This window comes from Triticum aestivum, chromosome 5A (assembly GCF_018294505.1).
Source record: "Triticum aestivum cultivar Chinese Spring chromosome 5A, IWGSC CS RefSeq v2.1, whole genome shotgun sequence".
Taxonomy (NCBI): domain Eukaryota; kingdom Viridiplantae; phylum Streptophyta; class Magnoliopsida; order Poales; family Poaceae; genus Triticum; species Triticum aestivum.
This window is the reverse complement of record NC_057806.1, coordinates 615,272,164-615,291,261: the sequence shown is the minus strand read 5'-3', so window position 1 is coordinate 615,291,261 and position 19,098 is coordinate 615,272,164. Positions and strand designations below refer to the sequence as shown.

Sequence of the window (19,098 nt, the reverse complement as noted above, 5' to 3'; positions counted from 1 at the left end):
TACTCCATCTCACGTGATGATCGGACATGGTTTAGTTGATTTGGATCACGTAATCACTTAGAGGATTAGAGGGATGTCTATCTAAGTGGGAGTTCTTTAAGTAAATTAATTGAACCTAAATTTATCATGAAACTTAGTACCTGATAGTATCTTGCTTGTTTATGCTTGATTGTAGATAGATGGCTCGTGCTGTTGTTCCGTTGAATTTTAATGCGTTCCTTGAGAAAGCAAAGTTGAAAGATGATGGTAGCAATTACACGGACTGGGTCCGTAACTTGAGGATTATCCTCATTGCTGCACAGAAGAATTACGTCCTGGAAGCACCGCTGGGTGCCAGGCCTGCCGCTGGAGCAACACCAGATGTTATGAACGTCTGGCAGAGCAAAGCTGATGACTACTCGATAGTTCAGTGTGCCATGCTTTACGGCTTAGAATCGGGACTTCAACGACGTTTTGAACGTCATGGAGCATATGAGATGTTCCAGGAGTTGAAGTTAATATTTCAAGCAAATGCCCGGATTGAGAGATATGAAGTCTCCAATAAGTTCTATAGCTGCAAGATGGAGGAGAACAGTTCTGTCAGTGAGCATATACTCAAAATGTCTGGGTATAATAATCACTTGATTCAATTGGGAGTTAATCTTCCAGATGATTGCGTCATTGACAGAATTCTCCAATCACTGCCACCAAGCTACAAGAGCTTCGTGATGAACTATAATATGCAAGGGATGAATAAGACTATTCCCGAGCTCTTCGCAATGCTGAAAGCTGCGGAGGTAGAAATCAAGAAGGAGCATCAAGTGTTGATGGTCAACAAGACCACTAGTTTCAAGAAAAAGGGCAAAGGGAAGAAGAAGGGGAACTTCAAAAAGAACAGCAAGCAAGTTGCTACTCAAGAGAAGAAACCCAAACCTGGACCTAAGCCTGAAACTGAGTGCTTCTACTGCAAGCAGACTGGTCACTGGAAGCGGAACTGCCCCAAGTATTTGGCGGATAAGAAGGATGGCAAGGTGAACAAAGGTATATGTGATATACATGTTATTGATGTGTACCTTACTAATGCTCGCAGTAGCACCTGGGTATTTGATACTAGTTCTGTTTCTAATATTTGCAACTCGAAACAGGGACTACGGATTAAGCGAAGATTGGCTAAGGACGAGGTGACGATGCGCGTGGGAAAAGGTTCCAAAGTCGATGTGATCGCGGTCGGCACGCTACCTCTACACATACCTTCGGGATTAATATTAGACCTAAATAATTGTTATTTGGTGCCAGCGTTAAGCATGAACATTATATCTGGATCTTGTTTGATGCGATACGGTTATTCATTTAAATCAGAGAATAATGGTTGTTCTATTTATATGAGTAATATTTTTTATGGTCATGCACCCTTGAAGAGTGGTCTATTCTTATTGAATCTCGATAGTAGTGACACACATATTCATAGTGTTACAGCCAAAAGATGCAGAGTTGATAATGATAGTGCAACTTATTTGTGGCACTGCCGTTTGGGTCGTATCGGTATAAAGCGCATGAAGAAACTCCATACTGATGGACTTTTGGAACCACTTGATTATGAATCACTTGGTACTTGCGAACCATGCCTCATGGGCAAGATGACTAAAACATCGTTCTCCGGTACTATAGAGAGAGCAACAGATTTGTTGGAAATCATACATACAGATGTATGTGGTCCAATGAATATTGAGGCTCGTGGCGGATATCATTATTTTCTCACCTTCACAGATGACTTAAGCAGATATGGGTATATCTACTTAATGAAACATAAGTCTGAAACGTTTGAAAAGTTCAAAGAATTTCAGAGTGAAGTTGAAAATCATCGTAACAAGAAAGTAAAGTTTCTACGATCTGACCGTGGAGGAGAATATTTGAGTTATGAGTTTGGTGTACATTTGAAACAATGCGGAATAGTTTCACAACTCACGCCACCCGGAACACCACAGCGTAATGGTGTGTCCAAACGTCGTAATCGTACTTTACTAGATATGGTGCAATCTATGATGTCTCTTACTGATTTACCGCTATCGTTTTGGGGTTATGCTTTAGATACGGCCGCATTCACGTTAAATAGGGCACCATCAAAATCCGTTGAGACGACGCCTTATGAACTGTGGTTTGGCAAGAAACCAAAGTTGTCATTTCTGAAAGTTTGGGGCTGCGATGCTTATGTGAAAAATCTTCAACCTGATAAGCTCGAACCCAAATCGGAGAAATGTGTCTTCATAGGATATCCAAAGGAAACTATTGGATACACCTTCTATCACAGATCCGAAGGCAAGACTTTTGTTGCTAAATTCGGAAACTTTCTGGAGAAGGAGTTTCTCTCGAAAGAAGTGAGTGGGAGGAAAGTAGAACTTGACGAGGTAACTGTACCTACTCCCTTATTGGAAAGTAGTGCATCACAGAAAACTGTTTCTGTGACACCTACACCAGTTAGTGAGGAAGCTAATGATGATGATCATGAAACTTCAGAACAAGATACTACTGAACCTCGTAGATCAACCAGAGTGAGATCTGCGCCAGAGTGGTATGGTAATCCTGTTCTGGAAGTCATGATACTAGATCATGATGAACCTACGAACTATGAAGAAGCGATGGTGAGCCCAGATTCCGCAAAATGGCTTGAAGCCATGAAATCTGAGATGGGATCCATGTATGAGAACAAAGTATGGACTTTGATTGACTTGCCCGATGATCGGCAAGCAATTGAGAATAAATGGATCTTCAAGAAGAAGACTGACGCTGACGGTAATATTACTGTCTACAAAGCTCGACTTGTCGCAAAAGGTTTTCGGCAAGTTCAAGGGATTGACTACGATGAGACCTTCTCACCCGTAGCGATGCTTAAGTCTGTCCGAATCATGTTAGCAATTGCCGCATTTTATGATTATGAAATTTGGCAGATGGATGTCAAAACTGCATTCCTGAATGGATTTCTGGAAGAAGAGTTGTATATGATGCAACCAGAAGGTTTTGTCGATCCAAAGGGAGCTAACAAAGTGTGCAAGCTCCAGCGATCCATTTATGGACTGGTGCAAGCCTCTCCGAGTTGGAATAAACGCTTTGATAGTGTGATCAAAGCATTTGGTTTTATACAGACTTTTAGAGAAGCCTGTATTTACAAGAAAGTGAGTGGGAGCTCTGTAGCATTTCTGATATTATATGTGGATGACATATTACTAATTGGAAATGATATAGAATTTCTGGATAGCATAAAGGGATACTTGAATAAGAATTTTTTAATAGAAGACCTCGGTGAAGCTGCTTACATATTAGGCATTAAGATCTATAGAGATAGATCAAGACGCTTAATTCGACTTTCACAAAGCACATACCTTGACAAAGTTTTGAAGAAGTTCAAAATGGATCAAGCAAAGAAAGGGTTCTTGCCTGTGTTACAAGGTGTCAAATTGAGTAAGAGTCAATGCCCGACCACTTCAGAAGATAGAGAGAAAATGAAAGATGTTCCCTATGCTTCAGCCATAGGCTCTATCATGTATGCAATGTTGTGTACCAGACCTGATGTGTGCCTTGCTATAAGTCTAGCAGGGAGGTACCAAAGTGATCCAGGAGTGGATCACTGGACAGCGGTCAAGAACATCCTGAAATACCTGAAAATGACTAAGGATATGTTTCTCATATATGGTGGTGACAAAGAGCTCATCGTAAAAGGTTACGTTGATGCAAGCTTTAACACTGATTCGGACGATTCTAAATCGCAAACCGGATACGTGTTTACATTAAACGGTGGAGTTGTCAGTTGGTGCAGTTCTAAACAAAGCGTTCTGGCGGGATCTACATGTGAAGCGGAGTACATAGCTGCTTCGGAAGCAGGAAATGAAGGAGTCTGGATGAAGGAGTTCATATCCGATCTAGGTGTCATACCTAGTGCATCGGGTCCAATGAAAATGTTTTGTGACAATACTGGTGCAATTGCCTTGGCAAAGGAATCCAGATTTCACAAGAGAACCAAGCACATCAAGAGACGCTTTAATTCCATCCGGAATCTAGTCCAGGTGGGAGACATAGAGATTTGCAAGATACATACGGATCTGAATGTTGCAGACCCGTTGACTAAGCCTCTTCCACGAGCAAAACATGATCAGCACCAAGGCTCCATGGGTGTTAGAATCATTACTGTGTAATCTAGATTATTGACTCTAGTGCAAGTGGGAGACTAAAGGAAATATGCCCTAGAGGCAATAATAAAGTCATTATTTATTTCCTTATATCATGATAAATGTTTATTATTCATGCTAGAATTGTATTAACCGGAAACATAATACATGTGTGAATACATAGACAAACAGAGTGTCACTAGTATGCCTCTACTTGACTAGCTCGTTGACTAAACCTCTCCCTAAAGCAAAACATGATCAACACCAAAACTGCATGGGTGTTCGATTCATCACAATGTAACTAGACTATTGACTCTAGTGCAAGTGGGAGACTGTTGGAAATATCCCTAGAGGCAATAATAAAATGGTTATTATTATATTTCTTTGTTCATGATAATTGTCTATTATTCATGCTATAATTGTGTTATCCGGAAATCGTAATACATGTGTGAATACATAGATCACAACACGTCCCTAGCGAGCCTCTAGTTGACTAGCTCGTTGATCAAAAGATAGTCATGGTTTCCTGACTATGGACATTGGATGTCATTGATAACGGGATCACATCATTAGGAGAATAATGTGATGGACAAGACCCAATCCTAAGCATAGCTCAAAGATCGTGTAGTTCATTTGCTGTAGCTTTTTCGAATGTCAAGTATCATTTCCTTAGACCATGAGATTGTGCAACTCCCGGATACCGTAGGAGTGCTTTGGGTGTGCCAAACGTCACAACGTAACTGGGTGACTATAAAGGTACACTACAGGTATCTCCGAAATTGTCTGTTGGGTTGGCATGAATCGAGATTGGAATTTGTCACTCCGTATGATGGAGAGGTATCTCTGGGCCCACTCGGTAATGCATCATCATAATGGGCTCAATGTGACCAAGTGGTTGATCACGGGATCATGCATTATAGTACGAGTAAAGTGACTTGCCGGTAACGAGATTGAACGAGGTATTGGGATACCGACGATCAAGTCTCGGGCAAGTAACGTACTGATTGACAAAGGGAATTGTATACGGATTGATTGAATCCTCGACATCGTGGTTCATCCGATGAGATCATTGTGAAGCATGTGGGAGCCAGCATGGGTATCCAGATCCCGCTGTTGGTTATTGATCGGAGAGGCGTCTCGGTCATGTCTGCATGTCTCACGAACCCGTAGGGTCTACACACTTAAGGTTCGGTGACGCTAGGGTTGTAGAGATATTAGTGTGCAGTAACCCGAAAGTTGTTCGGAGTCTCGGATGAGATCCCGAACGTCACGAGGAGTTCCGGAATGGTCCGGAGGTAAAGATTTATATATAGGAAGTCCAGTTTCGGCCATCGGGAAGGTTTTGGGGGTCGCCGGTATTGTATCGGGACCACCGGAAGAGTTCCGGGGGTCCACTGGGTGGGGCCACCTATCCCGAAGGGCCCCATGGGCTGAAGTGGGAGGGGAACCAGCCCCTGGTGGGCTGGTGCGCCCCCCCCCTTGGGCCTCCCCTGCGCCTAGGGTTGGGAAACCCTAGGGGTGGGGGCGCCCCCCACTTGGCTTGGGGGGAAGCCACCCCTTGGCCGCCGCCCCCCTTGGAGATTGCATCTCCTAGGGCCGGTGCCCCCCCAAGGCCCCTATATAAAGAGGGGGGAGGGAGGGCAGCCGCACCCCCTTGCTCTTGGCGCCTCCCTCTCCCTCCGTAACACATCTCCTCCCCGCTTGCGCTTGGCGAAGCCCTGCCGAGATCCTGCTGCATCCACCACCACGCCGTCGTGCTGCTGGATCTTCATCAACCTCTCCTTCCCCCTTGCTGGATCAAGAAGGAGGAGACGGCTTCCCAACCGTACGTGTGTTGAACGCGGAGGTGCTGTCCGTTCGGCACTTGGTCATCGGTGATTTGGATCACGACGAGTACGACTCCTTCAACCCGGTTCTTTTGAACGCTTCCGCGCGCGATTTACAAGGGTATGTAAATGCACTCCCCTCACCCTCGTTGCTAGATGACTCCATAGATTGATCTTGGTGATGCGTAGAAAATTTTAAAATTCTGCTACGTTCCCCAACAGCATGACCTCCTGCAACATGACCATGCGGATTTGCAATAGCAAAGTCGAACCATGGGGACACTCTCTTCCTCACTTTGCCTAATGGGCACATGGATGTGGTCGATTTGGGTGCGTCGAGGAGGCACATCCATGGCGGAATCAAGAGGTAGGAGAAGAGGGGGTCCTTAGCAAGTTCATGGATGGTAGGAGAAGAGGATCCATGCATCTCTTGGATACCTTCGAGTTATTGCGTAAACCATTCAACTGAACCATAGAAGCATGTGTGGAATGAGCACATGGTGGACCAAAGGAACGGGAGAATATCTGGTGCACTGGTGCTTGTGGTGCTAAAGATGCACTGAACTCATGTTGCACATTTAAAAATGTTAAACAAAAATCTGATTTTTGGTCATATTCACACAACATTAATGTAGGTTGTCACAAAATTCGAAACAATGCACGACAAACAAAAATGACAAATTCAACATTGAATACTACATAACATAAGTTGGGGTTTAGATTTGGCCAATTATCACATTTATGTCAAATTTGTCATTCTTGCATCTCAAGAAAATGTTTCAATTTTTGATAGAATTTTTGCGACAACATACAATGATGTTGTTTCAATTTGTTAGGCTTTCTAAAGATTTTTTAAAATGGTCTACTGCATCCGGTGCACCGGTAGTACCACAAGTGTGGGTGCGCCAAATACATTCCCCCGAAGGGGCAGCGGTGTATGCTGATTTGCGTGGTTGTGATGAAAATATGTGATGTCCAATTCAAGCATTGTTTTGCGGGTAGCCAATGCTACACAACACATGAGATTGCTAGACATTGTTTGCAACAATAATATTTTGTGTAATTGGGTAGATGATCCTCTGTTTTTTATTCTTGAATCTCATGCAAGTATTATGCGACAATCAATGTAAAAGTACACACAGGCATACCGACATGGTTGAGTAGTGGCATTTTGTCGTTGCCGGCGGGGAACCAAGGACCTCATCGACATTATTGAAAAGCGGAACTCCTGGGAGAATCTTTCTTGTCGCCCTCCATTTTCCGTAGAGCTCCGCTATTTTCACTAATGTTGGTTCTTGGTGCACCGGGGATTTGGGGTCGCTGATGGCCAACCTTTAAGTGGGTATTTGCATGTTTAGTTTGTTTGGATACATGTTGTCGTTATGGTTGTATGGTGTTCTTTGTGTTACGCCTACAGGTGTGTCGTTTGCTTGTGGTTGATTATTTTTATGGGCTATAAAGGGAGCTCATGTAACCACCACTGGCCATCACGACTAAAATGTGTAACAACACTACCAACGAAAAAATACGGCCATGCCCAACATAATTTAAGCCTACCCAAACACATGTAAAACAAATTGAACAACCAACTATAATAACCTGCTAGAGGAAAAATACAATAATCATAAATTTAAACTTGTACGTGAATATGAAAAAATATTCATGAATTTTAAAACAGTTCATGATTTTTAAAACAGTTCATGATTTTTAAAACAGTTCATGATTTTTAAAAATATTCACAAAATTTTAAAATATTTGTCAATTAGAAAAGTTTGGGAATTTAAAAATTGTTCCCAGCTTTTAAAAACTACTCACAAATCTAAAAATATGTTTCTGAATTAAAAAAATTGTTCACAAATTTGGAATAATTTTATGAATTTGAAGAAATGTTCACTGATTTAAAGCATGTTCCCAAATTTCAAAATATTTTCGTAAATTTCAAAATAATCGGGTTAAAAAATTGAAAATAAAAAAGGAAAACAAGTATAAAACAAAGCAGGAATATAAAAAGTAAAAAGTAAAAAATACAAGTAAAGTCACAAAATAAAAACCAGAACTGAACCTTCCCGAAATAGAAACAACCATCCTACTTGGCCGGCCGAATAGCGCCCATGGGGTTCACGTGTGCTTGACCCCTTCAGCGACGTGCATGGATTACGAACTACCATAGTAACTATCGGGAGAAAAAAATTGGAATTAATTCCACAACTGAAGAACGACGTGATAAAGCACGCATTATCCTCTCATTGAGTAATCAAGCTCCCTGTATTTGGAGCCTCCTGGCGCGTCGAGTGATGTGGCGTCAATAGGCCCCGCCTATCAGGGTGTTAAATTTGTGAATAATATAAAGTTCACCAACATTTTTAAATTTATGAATAGTTTTTAATTTACCAACCTTATTTCAAATTCGTGAACATTTTATGAAATATATGAATATACAAAAAATCATTGTTTTTATTTGCAAAATTTTAAATGAATATTTTAATATCTATCTAGTACATCTTTTGGTTTACCAAACCTTTTCAGATAAAAAAAATCGTTGGCTTGAGCTAGCAGTGGAGCGAGTGGAGAAAGTAACGCGTTTGATAACCTGCATTATGACGAGTCATGCCTGCTGAATGCAGTTTTAGGCCGTTTGATTGCTTGAGTTGCACTAAAGGCTTAACCCTTATGAACCATATAAAGCATCTCTTAGGCCTCGTTATGAAGAAGGACGCGTCTAGCCGGCGGCCGACTGCCCACTAGCACTCCGTGGTGGCCGGCTAAAAAAGATAAGTTTTTGTTTCCCTGACTCATATTAGAAAAAGTAAATATGTGTGGACATATATGAAGATGATAAATAATTGTAAAGTATCCACGTGAACAGATGTGAACGTATTTAATTTGTGTTTTTAGTTTTTAAAAAAATCATAACTTTCAAACCGCGCGTCGAAATTAAGATCTGTTTTCACTTTTGAAACCCTCGTGGCGTGCTCTTCGAAACTAGATCTCGCATGGCTATGTTTTGACGAAAAAAAAATTGTGCAATTTTCTCCCTGTTTTGTGCAACTGCCTAGCCGTCGGTGTGCAACTACCTGACAGGGATGTGCAACTTTTCTCCTATACCGTAAACATGCAGATTTCAATGATGGTGCAAAACTAACTCCTTCCAATGAGATGTGCAACTTCGTCTGTTACCCAGGCCAACTGCATAGTAGTTGATCTGAAACTTTTCCCTGCCCGTGGATGTGCTTCACTATTTGCTGCATGGCCAACAAACTAACAGTGGATGTGCAACTTCGTATACTGCCACGACCAACTGTCTAATTGTGATTTGCAACTTTCTTTCGTACCTCATGGATGTGTAGTTTTCCTGCTAGCACACGGCCCAAACCACCCCCCTAATGAGTTTTGCAACTTTAGCACTCTGTTTATATGCAACTTTTTACCATTCAACTGTCCCTGCCTGTGAGATGTGCAACTTCGTATATTGCCCCTGGCCAACTACCTAGCAGACTATGTGCAACTCTGTTTGTTGGTCCCGCCAACTGAAAATACAGGTCCACAAATAGAGAGCGTATGGAGTTGCACATTGACTAATAGGCAGTTGGCTTGACCAATAGACTAAGTTGCACATATCCCTTGCAGGGGAGGTGTGGGTAGGGTGTGCCAACAGTGAAAAACTACGCATCCACAAGTAGGGAGGAGGGTTGCACAACGACTACTAGGTAGTTGACCGGGGCAGTAGACTAGTTGCACCATATAGCACGAAAGTTGGCATAAAAAATAATTCGTCGAAACATACCCATATGGGATCTAGTTTCAAAGATCTCGTCACGAGAAATCCAATTGTAAAGACGGATCTAAATTCTGATGCATGGTTTGAAAGATATGACTTTTTAAAAATTTGAAAACCCAAAATAAATGGACGTGGATCTGGTTTTCGTCACATGTGACAAATCTGACCGCATTTAATACTAGTAGTCACATGCACTAGCAGACAATACATGCATGTATGCATGCGAGTGACAGAGCGGCCACTCATTCTCTTCATTCTCTCCAACGAGCGCGCGTGCACTTTTAAAATTTCAGGTATGAAGAAACGCTTGAATTGTAGTTTTTCCACGACCACCCGTACCACTCAAAGAACAGTGAAGATTGAGTGTCAGAAAAGAAAAGAAACCCTTTTATGGAGATTTTATTCGCAAAAAACGCAGATTCTAGAAAAGGTTAAAATATGGAATTATTTCTTCCTGCACCGCTGCACGGCCAGGATCCGATCAGGAACGAGAACCGACGGTCGACGTTCGGACAGGGGATGTTCACATGCCGCCACTCTCTCCGGGCCCCACCAAGTCCACCTTTCCCACCGCCTACGCCGCCGACTGTGTCGGATCCGCGGAATCTGAGCCCGCCAGCCAGCCACCGCCCGCCCACCATCACAAGCCACCGACAGCCGGGCCCAGGCTTTCCACTTGGGCCAAGATTCAGCCATCCTCATCCTCACCCCCATCATGCCACCTCATTCCCACACTGACAGCTCGGGCCGTGTCTCCGGTCCCACACCGTCAGCGCGTGGCGGCTACGCGAGCCCACGGCTCACGAGTCACGAGGGACGTCACGCTCCTCTCGCCCCCCTATACCGCCCCCCTTTTCTCCCCCCCCTGCACACGCTCGTCCGCACCGACGAAGCTTCCCTCCGGCTCCCCACCCCCGCACCGCCACCCGGGGAACCCCAGCGAGAAGGAGGGGAGAGGCGGCGGCCGCCGGGCAGGGCAGGCCAGCGCGCGCGCGTGCGCTCCGGGAGCGAGGGATCGGTCGGGATGTCGACGCCGGCGAGGAAGCGCCTGATGCGCGACTTCAAGCGGCTCCAGCAGGACCCGCCCGCCGGAATCAGCGGCGCGCCGCACGACAACAACATCACCCTTTGGAACGCCGTCATATTTGGGTAACAGCACAAATCCTGCCCTGTTTCTCTTCTGTTCATCCCTAGGTTTTGGTGCTTGGGGATCTCGCGGAGTCGCGATTTCCGTTGTACTAGTTCGGTGCGTCGTTGATGTATATGGTGCCGCTGTTATCGTCCCCTGATGTTGTTGTTTCGTGTGATTCTGCAGGCCCGATGACACGCCGTGGGATGGAGGTGAGCCGCCGGTTCCCGATTTAGGTTTCAGTTTGTTTCCTTCATTCATCCGTGTGCATGTAGCTGCTCGATTACTAGTGTTTGCTTGCTGTGTGATACACTGATTGGTTGATTGGCGCTGCAGCTGGACCTATTTATGATCTGTCTGTAATCGCGCGAAAGATTGTTGTCTTTCTAGTTTGATTTCTCATGTACACGGTGTGGATGTAGAGCTAAGGGGAAGTAGAATAACTTTTTGCCCCCAAAGTAGCAACCTGCCTAACTAAGCCTGTCGTTTACCGGTCAGTTTACGTCACTGGTATGACAGGAAACCGTCGAACCGAAAGCTGTAGCATTCGTGATGTCCGTTGTTTAACAGAAACGTAACGGGCTGCCTGTTGTGACAGTGATTGGCTAATTGGTACCGTACTACGGCCTATTTGTAATCCGTAATCGTGTGAGAAATTGTCGTCTTCCTTGTTTGATTTCTCTTATACAAGGTAAAGCTAATGGGAAGTGCAATAACTTTCTGCACCCAATTACCTACCTGCCTAACTAAGCCTGTCGTTTACCGGTCGGATTATGTCACTGGTACGGCAGGAAACCGAAAGCTGTAGCATTTGTGATATCCGTTGTTTAACGGAAACATAACGGGCTTCCTGTTGCAATATAGTGATTGGTTAATCAGTACCGCAGTTGGACCTATTTGTAACCTGTCATTGTGCGACAAATTGTCGTCTTTCTCGTTTGATTTCTCATATACACGGTGTAGATGTAGAGCTAATGGGATGTACATTAGCCTTTTGCCCCCAGAATAGCAACCTGCCTAACTAAGCCTGTCGTTTACCGGTCGGTTTATGTCACTGGTATGACGACAGAAAACAGAAAGCTGTAGCATCCGTGCTGTCCGTTGTTTAACGGAAATGTAAAGGGCTGCCTGTTGTGATATAGCGAATTGGTTAATTGGTACTGAAGTTGGACCTATTTATAATCTGTAATCGTGTGAGAAATTGTCGTTTTCCTCGTTTAATATGCAATAACTTTTTGCACCAAAATAGCTACCTGCTTAACTAAACTGTCGTTTACCGGTCGGTTTACGTCACTGCTACGGCAGCAAACCGAAAGCTGTACCATCTGTGATGCCCGTTGTTTAATGGAAACAGAAAGGGCTTCCATCTTGTGTTTGATTGCTGCTTTAATGCTAAAGGGTGTCATCCTCTCACAAGTTAGCAAGAAACATGCTTTTACAGATGTTAAATTTGGTCTAGTAATGTGCACAGTGCAGCTATCTTTAAGCAAGGTTAATTCCTATCTTGCCTCTGTGTAGTGCGTATCTGGCCTAAGCGCACGCCCAGCAGCGCTTAAGGCTAGGCATTTCGTTGTCGCCTAATGCATAGGGCACACCTAAGTGCACGCTTAGAAGCTCCTTATTTTTATCATTGCTCTAAAGTGTACGTTACAGTTTGGCATCGTACCTGGCACACCTGAAATCAGTAATAAGCATATGACCCATAAAAAAACATGCTCTTGGCTCTTGAAATAATAGTGACGGAGTGTGTGCGCGGGTTAGTCTTCTCGACTATCATTACTTATATCTGCTGGTTTTTTTTGTGGTGTATGCCAGCTAGCAATTATTATGTACTCCCGCTGTATCAAAATATAAGACGTTACTTGACACTATGACAGTGTCAAAAAAGGTCTTATATCTTGATACAGAGGGAGTAATATATATCTCCCGCAAAAAAAAGGGAGTAATATATATGTACTACCTTAGTCTTAGCCTTAAGTCATGAGTTCGTCATGCACGTGTGTAGCCATCATATGAGCGGTGATTTGGGAGCCCTTGTTTGAGATGGGGTCTCTATTCCTACCTGTGCATGTTGGAGTATGATTTATTTATTATTGGTATTTGTTGTCGTAGCACAACTGGCAAAATTTATCGGGGCACATTGTATTTTTGTTGGGCAAGATCACTTCATCTCTAGAGCCCAGAGGACAAACAATTTTGTCTTCTGCAAGGTACTGAGATGGGGCTGCAGTAATTAAATATCAGCTTTATTTTGTGGAGTTTTGTTTGTTTGGGACAAAGTATTCTAGAAGCCTAGAATACATGATCATCTGATTCAGGAATGTCTACTTTCTACCCAAGTCCAGTTGCCTGCAAGACTTAAAAACACCCTGAAATTGTGATAACTGATAATATATTTTTTGGATCCAGTTCGATGTTCATTGGATCCTATCCCTTTGGTTTGGTTTGTTAAGATCACAAACTGCTTAGTTTAGTTTGACAAGCTTATGCTCATGATCCAAGGAAACTACATACATGGTACCAGGGAAATATGGTCCGCACTGTGTCTTTCCATTGCTGTAGTCTGGAGAACAAACTAGTGGTTTTATTAAGTAGTCATAAGTTTAATAACATTTATTATGTTACACATTATAGGTACGTTCAAGCTGACCCTGCAATTCACAGAAGATTACCCCAACAAGCCACCAACTGTTCGTTTTGTCTCAAGGATGTTCCACCCAAACAGTATGTCCTCTTCATGACTTCCATTCAATCACTTGATTACTTCTTGAAATGACTACTGTTCTCAGAGATTGAAGCCTTGAGGGTCTGTTCGAAATTGGTTTAATGTTTTCTATTATCTGTCCAGTTTATGCAGATGGAAGCATCTGCTTGGATATCCTACAGAACCAGTGGAGCCCTATATATGATGTTGCAGCAATATTGACCTCTATCCAGGTATTCTTTAGGCCATCTCTCTTACTGTAATTAGATTAATTTTCTAGCTTTATTGGTTGCTGTTCACTTCATTACACAATGCAACCATTGGCACCTACCAACTACTCTTTAAGTTTACACAATCCGTATTGTTGTCATCAGAAGTAAAACCTGTTTCAATTTTACAATAGTATAGAGGAAACAAGAACGGTGCTCGCCTATAGATTGACATGAGTTGCACAGTACTGTCATTGAGGCCAGATCCAGATCTTATTGAGAACTTTTATTGTGTAACAACCACCTGTCCTATAGGTAACATGCGACCAATAAAGAGTTACCAGTGACACAGCTTGCTAAAGTTTGATCATAAATAGCAAGTTACCAAATACAGCCTTTTCTTCCGTTCTGTTGTGGATGTAAAAATTATTTTCCTCATTTACTTCGAAAGTAGTGTCCTGGGGTGCTATGGGTTATCTGTCCCTGAATCCACACACTATACTTAGTTTACTTATTTCTATCGTGGTTTGCTATGCAGTCCCTGCTGTGCGACCCGAACCCGAATTCTCCTGCGAACTCTGAAGCAGCCAGAATGTACAGCGAGAACAAGCGCGAGTACAACCGCAAGGTTCGTGAGGTCGTGGAGCAGAGCTGGACAGCGGACTAGCGTCGCCAGATCCTGCAATAAGCAATGCCTGGAACGTCTCCATTTCTGGCTTTGCTGGTCTGTACCACCGAATTAAAACATTGAAAAACCCCATGGCCGTTGTGTCCCTGTGCTTGATCTCCTCTTGTTTTTTCGGTGCTTGTGACCTATTTGGTGAACTAAGGCATGTTATAGCCATTGTAAAGATTTTATGTTATAGCTAAGAAGTTGGTGCTGCTTGCGAGTCTTTAAACACTTGGTGTGTTCTACAAATGGTATTTGTGCTAGTTTTGGTAGAAACAGGAACGATGCTTGCCCAACATTATTATTGCTAGCATAGAGAAAAAACATAGGAATATTTGCTCCCGAGATGAAGGCTTCAGGTAGAGAAACAACAGAGGAATTGAAAGGAAAAAGAAAGCTCTACACTGACAGAAGAAATACAACCGTAGTAGTTGGGAGCCTGCTTTTCTGCACATCCTGGAGGACAACTCATCACCGGCAGCTGCATGTTCATCCATCCTCCTGGGAGCTGGATGACTTGGACGGGAGAAACAGCTGGTTTATTATCGTCTATCTGCTGAATCTGGAGGACCTGGCGGTCCGGGACGACGACACCGGGGACCCGTCGCCGCTCCGGATCTCCCCCTCCCAGTCGTCCTGCACCTGGGTGGCGAACTGGAGGTTCCAGAGCACGTCCTCGACCGACGGCCGGTGCACCGCCTCCTTGGCCAGGCACCTCAGGCAGATCTCCATGACTGTCCTCAGTGATTCTTCTGAACAGCTCTTGCTCACCGCCGGGTCCACGAAGCTCCTCCTCCTGGCCCTGTCCTCCTCGGCCATTGCCCATAGCAGCTGCAGCACAAACAAGATTCAGGTATCTGTGTTGCGTTGCGCACTACCATCTACAACTAGGTGACCGATCATACATACCAGTTCCTTCATTATTTCCACCTCATATATGGATGTGATGGGCTTTCCAGACACAAGCTCAAGCAGGATCACCCCGAAATCAAATATGTCAATCTTGTCGCCGAGCATCGTGCTGCAAAGTAGCATTGCGGAACAAGGAAAGATGAAGAAAATATTAGTTGTGCCGGTTGGAATTGCTAGATGATAAGCATCTGAAGCTTGAAACTTGTAGATACCTGTCAGTTTGGTGCCTGCTTCCAGCCCCTCCCTGGTCGGATTGACAGACAAGCATACATTGTTGGTCAGCAAATGGCCATAAAAACCTTACAAAGAGTAGCTGGATGTTTTCATCCCATAAGTTAGTATTTCGCGGATCTACCTCAGGTTTTGCAGCCTCTCCTAGGATCGGAATGTTGTAGCTGCCGATTTTGGCGACATGGTTTTGGTCTAGAAGAATGTTGCTGATCCTCAGATTATTCCCAAACAGACCAGGTATGATCCCTCCATGCAAGAACTGTATGCCCTTGGCAACGCCGATGGCGGCTGATATCCTCTGCCCCCAGGTAAGCTTCCGTCCTTCAGTTCCTTCTGGTAATGAACAGTTCAAGCAAAGCAACATAACATTCAGGCATTGGACCGTCAGAGCAATTGAAAAAAATGGAGATAAGAGCTGACAACATACGCGAAATCCTGCTCCTCAAGTTCCCGTTTTGCACGTACTCGAACACGAGGTAGAGTTGGGTCACGGTGGATTCGTCGAGATCGTATTCAAAGCAGTGCCCTAGAGCACTGACCAAGTGCCGATGCCTGAGCCTAGATATCGTTTCGATGTGGCGGTTGAAGCTTTGGGAGCTCTGGTTCCTCTTAACCTTGAGGCTCCTGATTGTCACCGAGGCACCATTGCTTAGCTTCCCCAGATACATCTGACATGATGAACTCATGGTCATGAACATAACCAGAACAAGTCGTGGTAAAATTTCAGGCATCACTTGCCCCAATTTGTGAACAGACTGAAGAAAATTCAGTGAAGAGATCGACGACGCTGTACCTCGCCATAAGAATCTTGCCCAAGCAGGCAAGAGTTTGCGAAGTTGTTCGTCGCGGCCTCGAGCTCGACCAGAGAAAATGATCTATATGGTGGGATCCCCAAAGCTCCTAGCTTCACTGTCTGTGATATGTAACCTTTTTATTTGTCATCCCAAATGCCAAAATGGAAGCAAATGTTAGTGAGTTTTTCATCAAGTTTGATTTCAAGAAATGAAATTCAGGGTCTCTTAGACTAATTTCACAAGTCATAGGATGAAATTCAGAGATCGATCATACGTGCATCGGCGAACAGCTTGGAAGGGTAGGCACTGGAAGTAGAAGTATGGTCCTCCATCAATGTCGCCGAGGGCCTCGTCTTCGCCCCTTCCATGGTCATCTTCTTGACGGCGAAGAAGGCCATGGCGCCGACGAGCGAGACAGCGACGAGGACCGCCATTACGATGCCGGCGATGAAGCCGGCGTGCCGGCTAACTTTCTTCTTTTCATTGTGACGAGGAACTATCCCCACGGCCAGTGCCTGGTTCTGACAGAACGGCGACGGGTGCTGCGAGCCGTCGCCCCTGTCCAGACAGTTCTCCGACGAGAGCACCACCGTCGCCGGCTTCCCGCCCGGCCTCAAGCAGGCCGGCACGCTCCCCATTAGGAGGTTCGACGACAGGTCGACCAGCCGGAGGTTGTCTCCGCAGGGCACCTTGTCGGACAGCGCCCCGGTGAACCTGTTCCCGGCGATGCTCAGGTACTGGAGCGACGGCAGCGAGAGCAGCGCCGGCGGGAACGGCCCGACGAAGCGGTTCAGCGACACGTCCAGATGCTCCAGCAGGTAGAAGGAGCTGAGCTCGGCGGCGGGCAGGCCACCGGTGAACTTGTTCCGGCTCAGCACCACCGACGCCACCTTCCTCCCGAGCCGCGGGAACGCCGGGCCGAGCGAGTTGCCGCCGACGTCGAGCACCTGGAGGCTCGCGAGGCCGCGCATGTCGGGGAGGTTCCCGGAGAGGTTGTTGGAGGCGAGCACGAGCGAGCGCAGCGACGGCGCCCTCCCGAGCGACTCCGGCACGGCGCCGGCCAGCGAGTTGTTCCGCAGGCTGAGCACGGCAAGCGCCGGCAGCGCGGTGCCGACCCAGCCCGGCACCTCGCCGCCGATCATGTTGTCGTCGAGGATGAGCGTCTGCAGGCCCTGGAGCCGCGAGAGGCCCCTCGGGATGGGCCCGTAGAGGTAGTTGCGGCTCATGTTGACGATCTCCAGCCCGGCGAGCCGCTCCAGCTTCCCCGGCAAGGGGCCCCAGAGGCCGAGGCCGGAGAGCGTGAGCACCCTGAGGTCGGGGAGCCTGGACAGCGTGGTGACCAGCGCGCCAAGGGAGAAGTTGAGCGGGAGCGGCGGCGCGCCCTGTGCGGCGCCCTCGACGTGGAGCTGCGTGACGGTGTCCCCGTAGCAGACGACGGAGGCGGAGGGGGCGACGGTGCCGCCGCCGCCGCAGAAGTCGGTGGTGCGGCGCCAGTGCCGGAGCGCCGGCGGCCGGCCCAGCAGGTGCTGCACCTTGAGCAGGGTCCACGTCTGGGAGGCCTGCAGCAGCGGCGCGCCCCCCGGGAGCAGCACGGCCAAGAAAACCAACCCCAGCAAGCAGCCCGGGCCAGCCGCCGCCATTGCCGGCCAAGAAGACGACGACGATTCCTTCAGCGACACCGCTCGACCGATCGATCGGCAAGAACCGGCGGAGCGAAAAGACGATCAGATTAAGAATGTGTACTGCACACGCCAATCTGCTTTGGCGATTGCTTTCCGGCTTTGGTGATCGAGGACTGTACGTGCCGGCAGCCGCTGCGGAATGGAGCTTTTGATTGTGGGTTGTGGGTACAGGAAATTTCAGAGGCCTCGCCGCCTGGATGTAAAGCGGCAAAGCCGCCTGAGCGACAGGTGCTGGTGAGTGGTGACCAGACAACAACAACAGCAACAACAACAATGTGCTTGTGCGCAGACGAGGAATGGCGTCCAAATTAGTCCCTCACAAGTCACGAAGATGCTGGCACCAGACTAGACCATTAGCAGAGAAGCCTGCTGCAGAAAGATTTGCAACAGCATTAGATTATATGCTTGCTCAACAACTGGCGAAAAGAAAGATAAACAAGAGTCGGCGTGCCGAGCTACCACTTTGGGGCCAAAGCTAGCTACGTTACTTGACAGGAAACTAAACAAAAATGAAATGAATTTTACCTCGCGGTCACTGGAGCTGCGGCGGCGGCAGAGATGGAAGAGGCCAAGGGAACTTGTGATGGGCGGGACGACGAGCTAGTGGAGTGGCTAAACGTACAGACACTCACAGTACACTGTGGTGGCTAGTGGAGTGGAGTGAGTGTCCTGTGAGCTATGGTACTGGTGCAGTGCAACTTGTAGCTGCTGCGGTGGGGATTAGTACCGTTCACGGGGGTGCGGCGGAGGCGCCAGGGAACCGGGAACCCGGAGCAACGGACAGGTGGTGCCTCAGCTGGAAGGCTGGAGCAGGCAACGGACGACAGCAGGCATCAGTCCGATGCTCCACTTTTCCCCCTCCCACCCTCTTTTACTACCTCTGTAAACTAATTACTTCTCTGTAAGCTAATACTCCCTTCGGTCATTTATAGTCTGCATATAAGTTTTGTCTCAAGTCAAAACATCTCTACTTTGATCAAACTTATTAAAAAAATATCAACACTTATAATGCCAAATAAATATT

The 19,098-nt window shown here is 46.1% G+C and overlaps 2 protein-coding genes across 3 annotated transcripts; one reads left to right on the top strand and one right to left on the bottom strand.

Moving 5' to 3' along the window:
• Positions 1-10,495: 10,495 nt before the first annotated feature.
• Positions 10,496-14,684, top strand: LOC123105348 (ubiquitin-conjugating enzyme E2 2-like). Its single transcript, XM_044527408.1, has 5 exons — positions 10,496-10,892; positions 11,059-11,084; positions 13,507-13,596; positions 13,721-13,809; positions 14,324-14,684. Exons 1-5 carry the CDS (start codon positions 10,768-10,770, stop codon positions 14,450-14,452), a joined length of 459 nt encoding a protein of 152 aa, XP_044383343.1. The 5' UTR covers positions 10,496-10,767; the 3' UTR covers positions 14,453-14,684.
• A 56-nt stretch (positions 14,685-14,740) lies between these two features.
• On the bottom strand, positions 14,741-18,811 carry LOC123105347 (probable inactive leucine-rich repeat receptor-like protein kinase At3g03770). 2 transcript variants are annotated; one of them, XM_044527406.1, is made up of 8 exons: positions 18,600-18,811; positions 16,667-18,443; positions 16,392-16,525; positions 16,026-16,266; positions 15,723-15,931; positions 15,580-15,611; positions 15,365-15,476; positions 14,741-15,286 (listed from the first exon to the last, which is right to left on the bottom strand). In XM_044527406.1, the coding sequence occupies exons 2-8, from the start codon at positions 18,030-18,032 to the stop codon at positions 15,005-15,007; spliced, it is 2,376 nt and encodes a 791-aa protein (XP_044383341.1). In that variant the 5' UTR covers positions 18,033-18,443; positions 18,600-18,811; the 3' UTR covers positions 14,741-15,004. The 2 variants fall into 2 exon arrangements, with proteins under 2 accessions (XP_044383341.1, XP_044383342.1); XM_044527407.1 differs by having other exon boundaries at positions 16,667-18,440.
• Between the last annotated feature and the right edge of the window lie 287 nt (positions 18,812-19,098).